At 40.9% G+C, this 18,790-nt stretch overlaps 1 protein-coding gene across 6 annotated transcripts in view; it reads right to left on the bottom strand.

The window, feature by feature from the left end:
• KATNBL1 (katanin regulatory subunit B1 like 1) overlaps window positions 1-18,790 on the bottom strand; it is a 67,293-nt gene that overhangs the window by 14,158 nt on the left and 34,345 nt on the right. For 3 of the 6 annotated variants that reach the window (XM_073995431.1, XM_005559081.4, XM_015452599.3), the window contains 2 exons: window positions 9,408-9,538; window positions 492-532 (listed from right to left, as the gene is read on the bottom strand). In XM_073995431.1, the coding sequence (XP_073851532.1) occupies window positions 492-532; window positions 9,408-9,524 (158 nt within the window). In that variant the 5' untranslated portion in view covers window positions 9,525-9,538. Of the gene's footprint in view, window positions 1-491; window positions 533-1,076; window positions 1,680-7,063; window positions 7,410-9,407; window positions 9,539-18,790 lie in introns of those variants that run through there. The other 3 variants (XM_065547715.2, XM_065547714.2, XM_073995432.1) reach the window with 2 other exon arrangements.

An 18,790-nucleotide genomic window follows, 5' to 3' on the forward strand; every position in this document is an offset into this window, starting at 1 on the left:
ACAGCTTCTTGAAAAATTATATTGTGCCCTCAAAAAAGAGAATGAAGACAGTCAATGTCTTAGTATTGCTATAGAAGTAATTCTGACTTCACAAATTCCATGAATGGTCTTTAGGGACCCCCAGGTCCTCAAATCACACTTTGAAAACCAGTGGTTTTGTAGAAAGTGCCTTTAGAAGTTAGGCAGATCTGAGAATGAATGTCATTCTTACCACTTTTCTAGCTATATGATTCTGAACAAATCACTTAACTTCTCTGATCTTAAGTTTTCTCATCAGCTGTTAGGGGTAATGTTATCTATAGAGTAGGACCGTTGTAAGGAGCAGAGACAATATTGATGTGTTTATTAGTGCAGATACTGGCACAGAGGAGCTGTCTGACAATAAGTTAATTATTATGATGACAAAAGAGAATGCTTATTTTTTCCCTTAATGTCATCCTTACCCAGCTTCCATATTTGTTGTTTACCACAAACTTTAAAGAAACTCTTACCTATTTATATAAGCAGCCAACTGTTTTGGAGATTTCTTAACCTGAAAAATGAAAGTAGATAGTTGATGTTAGAAACAAATGCTCGGTGCTGCAAAGAATTATCAGCGCTCCAGCAAAAAGCTTTCTCAGTAAGGCAATTTACTTTTGCAGAAGGGTGCCACTCGCGCCTGAAGTGGTCACAAGAGTACACTGGACAAGGGAGGAGAAGGGGTTCTTATCCCTAATGCAGTTAGTCCCTACTGCTGTGTCATTTCCCTATTGGCTAGGGTTGGACAGCACAGTCTCAGCTAATTCCGATAGGCTATTTGGGTACGAGCCGGAGTGGCGGGGTGAGCAGTTTTGGCGGGAAGGATGGTTACAGAGCAGGTGACTAAGGATGACTAAGGACAGAGCAGGTGACTAAGGATGACCTAGGACTCTAAATATGTGAGTATAAAGGGTAGAAGGGGGTTGTTTACTAAAACTAAGGGCAAGGAGGTGTAAAGATCAAGGAAGTTAAACTTTAAAATGGAGAACAAAATATAAGGACGCTGAGCATACTGACATACTGGTTCCCAGAGGAACTCAGAACTCATTGTACTTAACAATTTCCCCCTTTTGAATTTTATAGGTCTCCTCTTCAAACTTCTTTAACATGTCTTGGCTTAGGTGTTCTGCTTGGTTTTCTAAAAGAAAGAGCTTATCAGAATACGGTGGAGGGGAACTGACAGAAGTTTTAGTAAGGGCTATTTCTATATGTCTTTGGACTAGCCTGCGGATGCAAGGTATGATGCAGCATCCAAGGATATGTACTACTGCTACAATCGCAAGGGAAGTACGGATGGAGGCTATGATCCCTTTCCATTTATCAAACCATTTTTCTAGCCACCCTGTGAAGGGGTCATTTACTTCTGAGTTTTTTGCTAACTCATTGGACAGAGCAGTTAGACCTTGCGATGCCTTTGTTATACTTTCATCAGGGGCGGTATTGTTTGGGATGAAGGTACAACATTGAGTTTTAATCATGATTCAAACTTCCCCTTTTTCTGCTAATATCAAGTTTAAGGTCATTCTATTTTCCCAAGCCATCTGGCTAGTAGGCCCTAATTGCTCAGCTATTCCTTTAACAGCATATCTAGTATAGTTAATAAACTGCTGTTGGTTGTAATAGGTGTAATATATCTAATCTACATTTTTATTAACTGTCACCTACCAAAATATTGACTCAAATCCAGCAGCTATTTGATCTCAGGTCTTAAATTTATTTGGTACTCCTCATGGGACTCCAATTGCATCTAAATAAATGTGGGAGTTGAAAGACCCATAACGGGCTTCCCTTGCTTTATGACATTGTGTTTTTTTAGTTTCTCTGGTTGATAAAATGCCAGGGTGAAAGGGATAATCAATTGGACTAGGGCGCAAGTGACACTCGTTACTTGGCAGAGTGTCCAGCAAAGGTCTACCACAATATCACCATACATCTGCTCAGGGGTGTATAAGGGCTGACTGGTTGGTGAGCTCTTGGAAAGTCTTAAGTTCACTGCATCCTTTTAGGTCTCTAAGGGGTGCTAAGTTTCCTCTTTGTCATGAGAGACACAAAGTGAACTCAGTGTTGGGAGACGGAAGCTGGATGGCCCTCGGCTGACCTGCAGGGTGTTGAACTTCGGGATATAACAGAGAAAGAGCTTGGCACGACTTGTTACCCCAGACTGTGGAATCCTGGAAAAGAGCTACCATAGAGCCCATGCCCGGTTGACTGGAGGACCATCATAGTGGAAAGGGGACAGTCTAGGCCTCTGGCCTGCTGTGTGCACAAGCATAACAATTGCTTTTGTTTAAAGTGTGGATGAAATATTTAATCTATTCCAACCAGGCATTTGCATTTTGATATCCTGTCTCAGTTGCCAAAGTTTGTTTTAGGTCTTTGACTTCCACAATAGCTACCTTGGTCTTGTCATTAGATGGAGGAAGAACGATAGTTTTGTTGTGGGAGGTTCTGGAAGAAGGCTTAGGGGAAGGTGTAGGTGGTGGGGGAGCAATGAAGAGTATTTCAAAGGATTTGGGTCTGCTCCTGAAACCTCAGCCTCCATACTATAAAACCGGCTTAAAGAAGGGAACTGGCTTAGAGAAGGGGAAGAACTTAGAGGTTTGAGATAATAGCCTGTACTGGATTGCATTGGTTTAGTTGACAGAGGAAGCTGTTCCTTTAGTAAAATGAATGTATGGCTTTAGGAAATTACAACTACTGGTTGGGGCAGTCTATTCTTGCTCTTTAGTGGTCCACAGAATGTTGGATCAACTATGGCATAAAAGCTTTGTATTGGGAGGGCAAGACTCTCAGTTTATACTGGAATCTTCGTCCAACTCTTCCCAAACGAACTTATCCCAGTTAACAGAATTCCAGTCTGATAAGAGCTGGGAAGGACAAAGATACTTTTCCAAAGTGGAGAGTTGCCTCTGGTTTGACACATCTCCACAGGGCATCACAAGGCAAGCATCAAAGGTAATAGTTTGGGGTGAACTTGACCTAGTTACATTAATAACAAGAGGACTGGCAATAGATGGGAAAAAGAAAGAGATGCAACATAACAGGATCAAACCCATTTTAGCTTTAGCTTGTTTGGAGTTAGCCCTAGAATAGCTGTCCATGATTTTGGAGGAGGTGGTGCTCTTTTGACCTGGGTGTGATGAGTCCATCCTATTTCTGCTGTTTTAACTGTGTTCTCAATGGTTAGAAGCACTAGGCAGGGTCCTTCCTAAGCTGGTTCGAGTTTTCTTTCCCTCCAACTTTTGACGAGGTTGTGGTCCCTAGGCTGATGTTGGTGTACTGGAAATTCTCGGGGTGGTGCCTGTGCTAAAAGACCTTTAGTTCTGAGGCAAGAGAAAGTGGAAGATAAACCAAGGACATAATTTCTGAGAAACTGATCTTTTGTTTCGAACTTGGGAATGTCAGCAGTGGAGTGCGAATAGAGCAACTTATACAACATTTCATAAGGGGATAAGCCGACATCTCTCTGAGGAGTAGTTCGGATTCTCAACAGGGCAATGGGAAGGCATCTAGTCCATGGCAACCAAGTCTCTAAGACTAAAATTTGCTTAAGTGGCTTCTTAGAGTTTGGTTCATTTTTTTTCCCACTCTTCCTGATGAAGGTGGGTGCCAGGGAGTATGATTTCCCATGTTATATCCAGTACCTAGGCTAATTTCTTAATGACATGTGCAGTGAAACAAGTCCCATTATCTGAATCAATGTTTCCTATTAATCCAAATCTGGGTGTAATATTTTCAACTAATGTTTTGACTACATTATTAGCAGTTGCACTTGAAAGGAAATAGCTTCTACCCAATGAGTAAGGTGATCTACTATTACTAGTAAATACTTTAGACAACCAACTGGGGGCATCTTGGTATAATCAGCTTGGATACTTTGGAACAGTCTTAATTCCGGATACCTTCCCCTAAGAGGTGGTTTTCTGAGGGTCTGCTTATTAGTCTTCCTACATACTAGGCAACTATCTGTAACCTGTCATGCCAAAGCGTAAATTCCTACACATCCATAACCCAAAGGACTGTATCACACATAGCTTGAGGCCCCCAGTGAGGCTCTTGATGCAGATGAGAGAGGTCTTCTCTCATGAGGGGATTGGATAACATTTTTCTTTGGTCTGGTAACACCCATTTCCCTTCTGAATTTTCTTTGGCCTCTCATTTTATGAATTTCTCTTTTTCAGTGGGAAAGAAGATGGGAACTGCAGTTGGGGGAAGAAGGCAAGGGGTTAAGTGAACAACAGGCATTTCAGAGGAAACGGCACCTTATTTGGCTATTTGATGTGCAAGGCTGCTCCCTGGCTTTCAAAAGAGATGATCTCTTCGATGTCCTGGGACATGGACAACAGCTATTTCTTCTGGCAACTGGAGGTTATCTAATATTTGAGTGATTAATTCCTTGTGGACCAGGTCTTGGCCTTTGAAGACCTCGTTCAGTCTAATTTTTTTTGTTTCAAAGGTGTGAGCTACCCAGAAGGCATGTTTGGAATCAGTATAAATAGTCCTTTCTTAGCTCTGCAGGTGCTTTAAGGCTTGATTTAATGCAAACAATTCACATGTTTGGGCAGACCAATTACTGGGTTGTATTCCTGACTCTACTTCTGCAAGGAGTTCCCCATCGACTACCGAGTACCCATTATGTCTTTTTCCTTCAATTACCCAGGAAGAGCCGTCTATAAATAAGTGCCGCCCCGTTTGAAAGGGGTCTCTCTTAAATTGTGTCTGACTTTAGAACGGTAACCAATTAAATCTAAACACTCATGCTCAGGTCTCTTTAAATTTGGATTCTCAGTCAGGAAACCTGCTGGGTTAAGTGAATTACCAGTGGTTAGTGTTAAATTATCTCTAACAGGATATCTTCGTATTTTAAAATTCTTCAGTCAATAAGCCACCTTTCTGCCTTCTGATTAAGGATATTTTTGACTTGGTGAGGTGTACTGACAATGAGGTTCCTTCTAAAAGTTAATTTTTTTTTTTTTTTTTTTTTTTTTTTTTTTTCTGTTAATAGGGCTGTTGCTGCTACAGATTGAATACATTTAGGCACCCTCAGATTACAGGGTCAAGAATTTTTGACAAAAAGGCTATGGGCTGCTGGTGGCCCCCGTGTTTTTAAGTAAGTAGTCCTAAGGCTACTCTTTTGTTTACATTGACAAAGAGATGAAAAGGCAGTTCTAGGGGAAGGTAAAGCTAGGACGGGGACAGTTACTAGTAACAACAGGGTGGGTGGTTTGGAATATCTAATTAATAGCTCTGAGGTCTTACACTAACTGGCATGACCTGTCTGGCTTCTTTACAGGTAGTATTGGAGTGTTATATAGGGAGACATACAGGGTTCAAGAAGCTCATCACAGAGAAGACCTTCAATCATAGGTTTTCAATTTACCCTGGCTTTTAAAGTAATAGGGTGTTGCTTTCTCTTTACTATTACCCTAGGGTTTTTAAAATTTAACATCAATCAGAGGAATCTGTAATCTTCCTTGATTCCTGTCTTTTGACCATACCTTGGGATGAATGTGTTCTTTGTCTGAGGTGTAGAGCAAGTTTAGGAAGGGGAGGAATGTTCCGATTGATTTGGAGGCCTAAGCCTAATTTTAGCACTAAATCTCTTAATAGATTTGTCCCTGCATCCGGAATTAATAAATTTGATTCTAGCTGATCAGTTTTTATATTTCACTTCTGTCTCCTCTAAGAGTTTTGCTCTAAACCCTTCTCCTTTTACCCTTGAGATAAAAAGTTCTTCTTGTGAACAAGTTACACTAGATGGAAGATAAAGTGAGGAGCGAGCTGCTCCTGAGTTGATTAAAAAGGTAATAAACTCAAGTTTAGGTCCCACTTCTAAATTTATCAAGGGCTCTTGGTAGGACTCAAAAAAATATACAGTCCCTGACTTCCCTAGTCTTCCTCAAAAGCTCTAAGTGGATGACTTTTTCTTCCTTTTCTCATTTGGGACATTTTCTTTTAAAGTGACCTGATTTTCCACATTTGAAACATTCGTTCTGTCCTTTTTTCTTTTCTACCTTTGAGCCTTCTGGCTTTACTCTTTCGTACCCTTCATATTGCCTGGAGAGTGGGGGTCTAGGTTCCTTACAGGTTCTGCCCCCTGGGTACTTTGTTGTATGGTGGACAGCAGAATTTTGCCTTCTTTTTTCTTCATCTCTTCTTACATATACTTTTTGGGGTTCTCTTAGAAGCTCTTCTAAAGATCTACCTTCCCAGTTCTCTCTCTTTTGTAATTTCTTGTTAATATCTGGCCAACTATTAGTTACAAAATGAAGCTTTAACATCCTTCATCTGCGGGGGCGGGGGGTGGGTGGTATCTTCTAATTCTAGACCTACATATTTTCTCATTTGCTCTTTGCGTCTTTTTAGGAATTGTATAGGTCTTTCATCTTTTCCTTGTTATTGAAACCTTTTATAATGTTTTGGATGCGGGGTTTAGACTCTCAAATTCTTTTTATCATTTCTCTAAGGTCTTTTCATTATTCTTCTAATATTTCAACATTAGGCCTACGGGACTATCAGGGGGAATATTATTGTTGCTAGCTTTATCCTTTTTATCCCTTACCTTACTTGGGGTATTTCCCATCTTGATGGTGTTGGGGTGAGGCTCAATCCCCCCTACTGGAGATTTCTCGACTTTTGGGGTGAAGCTCAATTTCCCCTACTGGAAGTTTCTTGCCTTGCCTACTACTGGAGGTTTGTGTGAGGCTCAATCCCCACTACTGGAGATTTCTCGCCTTCCTTTCCTAGAGGCTCAACACCCCTGCTAGAAGCTTCTCGCATTCTTCTACTTTTGCTCTGTCCTTCTCTGGCTGCTTCCCTAATGGGAACGTTAGATCCCTCTTGGGATTGGTGGGTTGCTATAAACCCCCAACCCAGACTCCTTTACAGGAGGGCTGCCCTAAGCTGTATGAGGTGACTACAAAACCACAAATCTGGACTCAACACTCGCTTTGCACTCAATTGTGCGTCTCATTCACGCACTTTCAACCTCCAAGATTCCCCGACCACCAAGGAAATACTTTGTCACTCTTGTGATGTTTCTTACCTTGGTCTATGCACAGGGTTACCTGGTATGTGATGTTTTTTCTTTTTCCCCCAAGTTGTTGGTCTGTTTCTTCCTGCGTTGCTGAAAGTCTAGGTTTATTCATCACACTGGGTGTGCCTCGATTCCTTACCCGAGGACGCCACAAGAGGCCGAGCGGCATGCCTCCTCATGGGAGAGGACCAGAGACCCTTCCCCAGAGGAGAATGGGAATCCCGGATGGGCCCCCAAATTTGTTAGAAACAAATGTTCGATGCCGCAGAGAAGAATCAGCACTCTGGCAAAAAGCTTTCTCAGCAAAGCAATTTACTTCTGCAGAAGGGTGCACCTGGAGTGGTCGCAAAATCACACTGGACAAGGGAGGGGAAGGGGTACTTATCCCTAACGCAGCTAGTCCCTACTGCTGTGTTGTTCCCCTATTGGCTAGGGTTGGACAACACAGTCTAAACTAATTCTGATAGGCTATTTTAAAGAGAGCAGGGGTATGAGCTGGAGTGGCAGGGTGAGCAGTTTCAGCGGGAAGGATGGTTACAGAGCAGGTGACTAAAATGACTAAGGACAGAGCAGGTGACTAAGGATGACTAACAACTCTAAATATGTGAGTATAAAGGCTAGAAGGGGGTTGTTTACTGAAACTAGGGGCAAGGAGGCATAAAGAACGAGGAAGTTAAACTTTAAAATGGAGAACAAAATATAAGGAAGCTGAACATACTGACATACTGGTTCTTTGAAGAGGAACTCAGAATTCATTGTACTTAATAATTGAGGCATATTTAAGTTCATTAATACTTATGTAAATTTTGTGATTGATATCAACAAATCTAAAATTCAACAGGTAAGTTTTTCAGATTAATGTTTTCTCTGTTCTAATTCTGTAGTCTGAATCAACATACAACAACATCATATGTAGTTATTTTTGGCAAAGCAACATATCTGATATAGTTTTGCTGTGTCCTCACCCAAATCTCATCTTGAACTGTAGTTCCCATAATTCCTACATGTTGTGGGAGGGACTCAGTGGGAGATAACTGAATCACGGGGGTGGTTTCCCCAAAACTGTTCTTGTGGTAATGAATAAGTCTCACGAGATCTGATGGTTTTATAAGGGGAATTGGTTCTCATTCTCTCGTCTGCTGCCATGTAAGTAAAATATGCCTTTTGCCTTCTGATGTGATTGTGAGACCTCTCTAGCCACGTGGAACTGTGAGTCCATTAAATCTCTTTTTCTGTAGAGATTACCCAGTCTTGGGTATGTCTTTATCAGCAGCATGAAAATGGACTAATACAATATCCAGCTCCCTATTTTCCACACACTAGTCGCAAATTATACTGTAACTTATAGGATGCTTAACAAGTGAGTTAAATTTTAATCTCTTTTCTTATTGCTGTTGCTGTTGTTGTTTTAGAGATAGGATCTTGCTCTGTCACCCAGGCTGAAGTGCAGTGGTATGAACACAGCTCACTGCAGCCTTAACACCCTGGGCTCAAGTGATCCTCCTACCTGAGCCTCCCCAGTAGCTAAGGATCACACGTGCATGCCACCACGCCTGAGTAGTTAAAAAAAAAACTTTTTTTTTTTTGGTATAGATGGAGTCTCACTATGTTGTCCAGGCTGGGCTTGAACTTGTGGGTTCAAGTGATCCTCCTGCCTCAGTCTCCAAAAGTGCTGGGATTATAGGTATGAGCCTGGCCTGAATGTGGTTTAAAAGAAAGTATACCAGCGCTAATGAACCTTACAATAGTGAACACAAAGCACCTCTGAAATTCCTCTTTAACTAAAATATTTAAACTATATCATATTGAAACAGTATACTGACTAAAAACTTTTTTTTTTTTTTTTGATACGGAGTTTTGTTCTTGGTGCCCAGGCTAGAATGTAATGTCAATGGCACGATCTAGCTCACTGCTGCCTCCACCTCCCAGGTTCAAGTGATTCTCCTCCCTCAGCCTCCCAAGTGGCTGGAATTACAGGCACCCACCACCATGCTCAGCTAATTTTTGTCTTTTTAGTAGACACAGGGTTTCACCAAGTTGGCCAGGCTGGTCTCGAACTCCTGACCTCAGGTGATCCACCCACCTAGGCTTCCCAAAGTGCTGGGATTACAGGCATAAGCCACCATGCCCAGCCCGACTAAAAACTTTTTAGAGCATATAGAAATACAATGGTTAAGACCTAACAAAGAAAAAAAAAAAAGAAAGACATTGGTTATACTTCACCAACTCAACTTAATTCTGGGAGATTAAGCAGAATTATTATCCTCCCACTGTTTAAACAATTCAACCAGAGGTATCTAGAGACTTGACAGTTTAAATTGTCTTATCTGTTTTCTAGAAACCATAGACTTACCTCCTTCATGTTCTTATTAGTGAAATTAGAGATCTTTTTTCTAGGAAGATCAATGAAATGATCCTCAATCTTATTACAAAAGTTCCGTTTTTTAACATTGTGGGTTTCCGATGCCATAATCTCTTAAGTACCTAGACAATAAAATAAAATAGAAAATTAAAAAAGCAAAAAGAGCCTGGTCATTTTTAACACACACACAAACATACAACAGTAGCACAATGCTACATAAAAAAGGCAGAGGACATAATTTTAATTTACAATTTTTTTAAAACCTTGAACATAGAAGAAGCACAAGGCAAGGCATTCCAGGAAATTAAGGCTCTTTCTGTCCTTTTTTTTTTTTTTTGAGATGCAGTTTTGCTCTTGTTGTCCAGGCTGGAGTGCAATGGCATGATCTTGGCTCGTTGCAACCTCCACCTCCTGGGTACAAGCGATTCTCCTGCCTCAGCCTCCCAAGAAGCTGGGATTACAGGCTTGTGCCACCATGCCTGACTAATTTTATATATTTTTAGTAGGGATGGGTTTTCACCATGTTGGTCAGGCTGATCTCATACTCCTGACCTCGGGTGATCCATCCACCTCCGCCTCCCTAAGTGCTGGGATTACAGGTGTGGGCCACTGTGACCAGGTTGTCCTCATTCTTTAGTTGGAACCAGTTACAATAATATTGTATGTATGTATGTATGTATTATTATTATTATTATTTCTGCCAAAGCAACACATCAATCTCCCCATTTTCTATCTCACTAGCCATTTATTAAATGCACAGGTTATGAAATAAGGTATATAAGATAGTGGTATCTATGACATCCAAATGTACAGAAACCTAAAACTGTGCAACTAAATCACTGGGTCAAATACAACCCTAAGCAATGAGAGGAACCAAAATTGGACTACATACAACTGACTTGTCCTATGCCTAATCCTTAAATTCTTCTTTCATTTTTGCAGACAGCTCTCCAAAGTTCTCCTCTACCTTTGGGGAAAAAAAAAATCCATGCCCTCCTATTTTACTAATTACATCTAAAGAGGGTGTAAAGAGAAGGTGGTGATGGAAACAAATGCTATGACTTAATTTATATAACAGGAAATTTGGGATTTTGTCACTTGCACTCTGGTTTCACATTGGAAACTTATTTCAGGTCATGCCCTGAACTTAAGTTCCTCCCTTATTCTTTTTTTAAACATCTACTAAGCATTTAAGATAAGCCAGGCCCTGGTGTTAATGTAGACAATGCTCAGAGATCCTGTTTTAAAGAATCATTTAGAAAATTTTTTGAAAATGGATTTTTGTGGGTCCTAACTTAAGAGACTGTAACTCAGTATGTCTCTCTCTGCAGTGGAGCCCAAAGCAATTATATTTTTTAAAAGCTCCACAAGTATTTCTGAGGCATATTCTCAATTCTCCAAAAATATGAACATACACATGAAATTTTACAAACAATTTCAGCATTTTCTAATATTTCTTACAGCTAATTCATGGACGACCCTTCCATCTCTATCCCAGGTTAAGAAACCTCTAGAGTGAGACTTTTTGAAAAGTAAATAAATAACTGCAATAATACAATAAGTACTCTGACAGAAAGACACTCAGACAAATCAGCAAAGTTTAACCAAGAACAGTCTTAGAGGACAAACAGCACACTGAGAAAATAGCATGTGCAGAACTGAAAGGCATGAAGCAACACTGTTTGGCAGTCTCTTAAGCAGATACTTTTGGCTGGAGCTTATGCTGTGGGCCAGTTAAATGAGGCCAGAGATGAAAGTTAGATCATAAAGGGTCTTGTCCACAATGCTACAATGTAAGATTTTTTCTTTTTCAAAAAAGGGGACTTTTAGTTAAAAAGATCAATGCTACAATGTAAGTTTTTTTCTTTTTCAAAAAAGGGGACTTTTAGTTAAAAAGATAACGGATTGAACACATGCAATTACCTCTACCCTTCCTTGAAACCTGATATAAATGACAATAAAAGATTTATAAAGACATAAAACCCATGAGGACAAAGACAGGAGTTCAGGTGATGGCAACAACATTTTGGAAACTAAATCTAAAAGTGGTAACTGGATCAGGTGTGGTGGCTCATGCCTGTAATCCCAGTAAGTTCAGAGGCTGAGACAGGCAGATTACCTGAGGTCAGGAGTTCGAGACTAGCCTGGTAAACATGGTGAAACCCTGTTGCTACAAAAATACAAAAATTAGCAGGGCGTGGTGGCGGGCACCTGTAATCCCAGCTACCTGGGAGGTGAGGCAGGAGAATCACTTGAACCCGGGAGGCTGAGGTTGCAGTGAGCCGAGATCATGCCACTGCACTACAGCCTGGGTGACGGAGCAAGACTCCATCTCAAAAGAATAATAAATAAATAAATAAATAAATAAATAAATAAATAAAAGTGGTAACTGACTCAGCAGATGTGAGACAGCCAGATCCTAAATTGGCAATGAGGAAAGTTAAATGAAGAATCCCCCAAAAGTTCAGGAACTGGCAATACCAAGGACATCAAGAAGTAGAGACGGTGATAAGTCCAAGATGGCCTAATAGGAACAGCTCCGGTCTGCAGCTCCCAGGGTGATCAACGCAGAAGATGGGTGATTTCTGCATTTCCAACTAAGGTACCTGGTTCATCTCACTGGAACTGGTTGGACAGTGGGTGCAGCCCACAGAAGGCGAGCCAAAGCAGGGCAGAGTGTCAGCACACCAGGGAAGCACAAGGGGTCGGGGGATTTCCCTTTCCTAGCCAAGGGAAGCCATGACAGACGGTACCTGGAAAAATGGGACACTCCTGCCCAAATACTGCGCTTTTCCAATGGTCTTAGCAAACGGCAGAACGGGAGATTCTATCCCGCGCCTGGCTTGGCGGATCCCATGCCCACGGAGCCTTGCTTACTGTCAGTGCAGCCGTCTGAGATAGACCTGTGAAGCAGCAGCCTGGCGGGTGGAGAGGCGTCTGCCATTGCTGAGGCTTCAGTAGGTAAACAAAGTGGCCCAGGAAGCTCAAACTGGGCAGAGCCCACCGCAGCTCTGCAAGGCTTGCTAACCTCTACAGACTCCACCTCTGAGGGCAGGGCACAGCTGAACAAAAGGCAGCAGAAACTTCTGCAGACTTAAACTTCCCAGTCTGATAGCTCTGAAAAGAACATTGGTTCTCCGAGCACGATGTTTGAGATCTGAGAAGAGACAGACTGCCTCCTCAAGTGGGTCCCCGATCCCTGTGTAGCCTAATTGGGAGACACCTCCTAGTAGGGGCCGATAGACACCTCATACAGGCGGGTACCCCTCTGGGATGAAGCTTCCAGAGGAAGGATCAGGCAGCAATATTTGCTGTTCTGCAGCCACCGCTGGTGATACCCAGGCAAACAGGGTGTGCAGTGGACCTCCAGCAAACTCCAACAGACCTGCAGCTGAGGGCCTATCTGTCAGAAGGAAAACTAACAAACAGAGAGGAATAGCATCATCATCAACAAAAAGGACATCCACACCAAAACCCCATCCGTAAGTCACCAACATCAAAGACCAAAGGTAGATAAAACCACAAAGATGGGGAGAAACCAGAACAGAAAGGCTGAAAATTCCAAAAACCAGAATGCCTCTTCTCCACAAAAGGAACACAACTCCTCACCAGCAAGGGAACAAAACTGGATGGAGAATCAGTTTGACAGGTTGACAGAAGTAGGCTTCAGAATGTCGGTAATAAACTTTTCCAAGTAAAGGAGCATGTTCTCAACCACCGCAAGGAAGCCAAAAACCTTGAAAAAATGTTAGACAAATGGTTAACTAGAATAACCAGTGTAGAGAAGAGCTTAAATTACATGATGGAGCTAAAAACCACAGTAGGAGAACTTCGTGAAGCATACACAAGTTTCAATAGCTGATTCAATCAAGCAGAAGGAACAATATCAGTGACTGAAGATCAAATTAATGAAATAAAGCAAGACAAGATTAGAGAAAAAAGAGTGAAAAGAAATGAACAAAGCCTCCAAGAAATATGGGACTACGTGAAAAGACCAAATCTACGTTTGATTGGTGTACCTGAAAGTGATGGGGAGAATGAAACCAAGTTAGAAAACACTCTGCAGGATATTATTCAGGAGAACTTCCCCAACCTAGCAAGGCAGGCCAACATTCAAATTCAGGAAATACAGAGAACACCACAAAGATACTCCTCAAGAAGAGCAACCCCAAGACACTTAATTGTCAGATTCACCAAGGTCGAAATGAAGGGAAAAATGTTAAGGGCAGCCACGAAGAAAGGTCAGGTTACCCACAAAGGGAAGCGCATTAGACTAACAGCACATCTCTTGGCAGAAACCCTACAAGCCAGAAGAGAGTGGGGGCCAACATTCAACATTCTGAAAGAAAAGAATTTTCAACCCAGAATTTCATATCCAGCCAAACTAAGCTTCATAAGTGAAGGAGAAATAAAATTCTTTACAGACAAACAAATAAATGCTCAGAGATTTTGTCACCATGAAGCTTGCCTTACAAGAGCTCCTGAAGGAAGCACTAAACATGGATAGGAACAATCAGTACCAGCCACTGCAAAGACATGCCAAAATGCAAAGACCATCGATGCTAGGAAGAAACTGCATCCATTAACAGGTGAAATAACCAGCTAGCATCACAATGACAGGATCAAATTCATACATAACAGTATAAACCTTAAACATAAATGGGCTAAATGCCCCAATTAAGATACAGACTGGCAAATTGGAGAAAGAGTCAAGACCTATCGGTGTGCTGTATTCAGGAGACCCATCTTATGTGCAAAGACACACATAGGCTCAAAATAAAGGGATGGAGGAAGATCTACCAAATAAATGGAAAGGAAAAAAAAAAGCAGGGTTTGCAATCCTGTTACTGATAAAACAGACTTTAAACCAACAAAGATCGAAAGAGACAAAGAAGGCCATTATATAATGGTAAAGGAATCAATTCAACAAGAAGAGCTAACTATCCCAAATATATATGCACCCAATACAGGAGCACCCAGATTCATAAAGCAAGTTCTTGGAGACCTACAAAGAGACTTAGACTCCCACCCAATAACAATGGGAGAGTTTAACACTCACTGTCAATATTAGACAGATCAATGAGACAGAAGGTTAACAAGGATATGCAGGATTTGAACTCAGCTCTGCACCAAGCTGACCGAATAGACATCTACAGAACTCTCCTCCCCAATCCAACAGAACATACATTCTTCTCAGCATCACATCACGCTTATTCTAAAACTGACCACATAAGTGGAAGTAAAGCACTCCTCAGCAAATGTAAAAAGAACAGAAATCACAACAAACTGCCAGTCAGATCACAGTGCAACCAAATTAGAACTCAGGATTAAGAAGTTCACTCAAAACCATACAACTACATGGAAACTGAACAACCTGCTCCTGATTGACTACTGGGTAAATAATGAAATGAAGGCAGAAATAAAGATGTTCTTTGAAACCAATGAGAACAAAGACACAACATACCAGAATCTCTGGGACACATTTAAGGTGGTGTGTAGAGGGAAATTTATAGCACTAAATGTCCACAAGAGAAAGCAGGAAAGATCTAAAATCAACACCCTAACACCACAATCAAAAGAACTAGAGAAGCAAGAGTAAACAAATTCAAAAGCTAGCAGAAGGCAACAACTAACTAAGATCAGAGCAGAACTGAAGGAGATAGAGACACAAAAAACCCTTCAAAAAAACAAAAAACAAAAAACAAAAAACCAATGAATCCAGGAGCTGGTTTTTTGAAAAGATCAACAAAATTGATAGACCGCTAGCAAGACCAATAAAGAAGAAAAGAGAGAAGAATCAACTAGATGCAGGAAAAAATGACAAAGGGGATATCACCACCGATCCCACAGAAATACAAACTGCCATCAGAGAATACTATAAACACCTCTATGTAAATAAACTAGAAAATCTAGAAGAAATGGATAAATTCCTGGACACATACACCCTCACAAGACTAAACCAGGAAGAAGCTGAATTGCTGAATAGACCAATAACAGGCTCTGAAATTGAGGCAATAATTAATAACCTACCAACCAAAAAATGTCCAGGACCAGACGGATTCACAGCTGAATTCTACCAGAAATACAAAGAGGAGCTGGTACCATTCCTTCTGAAACTATTCCAATCAATAGAAAAAGAGGGAATCCTCCCTAACTCATTTTATGAGGCCAGCATCATCCTGATACCAAAGCCTGGCAGAGACACAACAAAAAAAGAGAATTTTAGACCAATATCCCTGATGAAGATCAATGCGAAAATCCTCAATAAAATACTGGCAAACTGAATTCAGCAGCACATCAAAAAGCTTATCCACCATGATCAAGTCTACTTCATCCCTGGGATGCAAGGCTGGTTCAACATAGGCAAATCAATAAACGTAATCCATCACATAAACAGAAACAACGACAAAAAACACATGATTATCTCAATAGATGCAGAAAAGGCCGTCAACAAAATTCAACATGCCTTCATGCTAAAAAGTCTCAATAAACTAGGTATTGATGGAACATATCTCAAAATAATAAGACCTATTTATGACAATCCCACAGCCAATATCATACTGAATGGGCAAAAACTGGAAGCATTCCCTTTGAAAAATGACACAAGACAGAGATGCCCTCTCTCACCACTCCTATTCAACATAGTGTTGGAAGTTCTGGCCAGGGCAATCAGGCAATAAAGGGTATTCAATTAGGAAAAGAGGAAGTCAAATTGTCCCTGTTTGCAGATGACATGATTGTATATTTAGAAAACCCCGTTGCCTCAGCCCAAAATTTCCTTAAGCTGATAAGCAACTTCAGCAAAGTCTCAGGGTACAAAATCAATGTGCAAAAATCACAAGCATTCCTATACACCAACAGAGCTGAATCATGAGTGAACTCCCATTCACAATTGCTACCAAGAGAATAAAATACCTAGGAATCCAACTTACAAGGGATGTGAAGGATCTCTTCAAGGAGAACTACAAACCACTGCTCAACGAAATAAAAGAGGACACAAACAAATGGAAGAACATTCCATGCTCATGAATAGGAAGAAGCAATATCGTGAAAATGGCCATACTGCCCAAGGTAATTTATAGATTCAATGGCATCCCCATCAAGCCACCAATGACTTTCTTCACAGAATTGGAAAAAAACTATTTTAAAGTTCATATGGAACCAAAAAAGAGTCTGCATTGCCAAGACAATCCTAAGCAAAAAGAACAAAGCTGGAGGCATCACACTACCTGACTTCAAACTATACTACAAGGCTACAGTAACCAAAACAGCATGGTACTGGTACCAAAACAGATATATAGACCAATGGAACAGAACAGAGGCTTCTGGATGCCTCTGATGGATTAAAGACTTAGATGTAAAAGCATAAAAACCCTAGAAGAAAACCTAGGCAATACCATTCAGGACATAGGCATGGGCAAGGACTTCATGACTAAAACACCAAAAGCAATGGCAACAAAAGCCAAAATAGACAAATGGGATCTAATTAAACTAAAGAGCTTCTGTGCAGCAAAATAAACTACCATCAGAGTGAACGGGCAACCTACAGAATGGGAGAAAATTTTTGCTGTCTACCCATCTAGCAAAGGGTGAATACCCAGAATCTACAAAGAACTTAAATTGTCAAGAAAAAAACAACCCAATCAAAACGTGGGCAAAGGAAATGAATAGACACTTCTCAAAAGAAGACATTTATGCAGCCAACAGAGACATGAAAAAATGCTCATTATCACTGGTCATCAGAGAAATGCAAATCAAAACCACTATGAGACCATCTCACACCAGTTAGAATGGTGATCGTTAAAAAGTCAGGAAACAGATGCTGGAGAGGATGTGGAGAAAGAGGAATGCTTTTACGTTGCTGGTGGGAGTGTAAATTAGTTCAACCATTGTGGAAGACAGTGTGGCGATTCCTCAAGGATCTATAAGTAGAAATACTATTTGACCCAGTGATCCCATTACTGGGTATATACCCAAAGGATTATAAATCATGCTACTGTAAAGACACATGCACATGTATGATTATTACAGCACTATTCACAATGCAAAAACTTGGAACCAACCCAAATGTCCATCAATGATAGACTGGATTAAGAAAATGTGGCACGTATACACCATGGAATACTATGCAGCCATAAAAAAGGATGAGTTCATGTCCTTTGCAGGGACATGAACGAAGCTGGAAATGATCATTCTCAGCAAACTATCGCGAGGACAGAAAATCAAACACCGCATGGTCTCACTCATTGGTGGGAAATTGAACAATGAGAACACTTGGACACAGGGCGGGGAACATCACACACCTCGGCCTGTCATGGGGTGTGGGCGGGGGAGGGATAGCATTAGGAGAAATACCTAATGTAAATGACAAGTTGATGGGTGCAGCAAACCAACATGGCACATGTATACCTATGTAACAAACCTGCACGTTGTGTACATGTACCCTGGAACTTAAAGTATAATAATAAAAAATAAACAAATAAATAAAAGAAGTAGAGATAAAGGTAACCCTAAGAACAAGTAGATAGATTGAATAGCCATTTAGAACACAGTTGGCTCACTAGATCCTCTTCCTCATTCCAGTAAAAAAACAAGTTTTATTGTCTAGAAAACATAAAACCGAGTCCCTGGGAGGAACATTTTTTTTTTTCTTTTTTTGAGATGGAATCTTACTCTATTGCCCAGGCTGAAGTCCAGTGACACGATCTCAGCTCACTGCAACCTCTGCCTCCCAGGCTCAAGCGATTCTCCTGCCTCAGACTCCTGAGTACCTGGGATTACGGGCTCCCGTCACCATGCCCGGCTAATTCCTGTATTTTTAGTGGAGATGGGGTTTCACCATATTGGCCAGGCTGGTCTCAAACTCCTGACCTCAAGTGATCCACCCACCTTGGCCTACCCAAGTGTTGGGATGACAGGTGTGAGCCACTACACCCAGCCTAGGAACATATTCTAAAAGGGGGGATCAAGTGAAAGTTTATATACTAAATGTTGAGATCGCTAACGTTCTTTCTACTCCTTGCCTCACAGAGGCTTTCAACCAGGCTTATATACTCCCGAGAAGAGTGCAGAGGATACTTTCTTAGGAACTTTGACCAGTCTTATAGGAAAACATACACACACACACACACACACACACACACACATACACACACACACCCTCTAAAATACTAACATCAATGGTGGTCTGTTTCCAAAGAACTATATGTCAACTAAGGTGGTGGTTACCTAATTATCAAAACTAATAGAGCTATACACTAAAAAGGGTGAATTTTTATTGTATGTAAATTGTACTCTGATAAATCTAACTTTTAAAAAATCTTTGAAAGAATAAACTGCATCTATAAAACAAAAATGAGACCAAAAAACCCTAA

This window comes from Macaca fascicularis, chromosome 7 (assembly GCF_037993035.2).
Source record: "Macaca fascicularis isolate 582-1 chromosome 7, T2T-MFA8v1.1".
Classification (NCBI taxonomy): domain Eukaryota; kingdom Metazoa; phylum Chordata; class Mammalia; order Primates; family Cercopithecidae; genus Macaca; species Macaca fascicularis.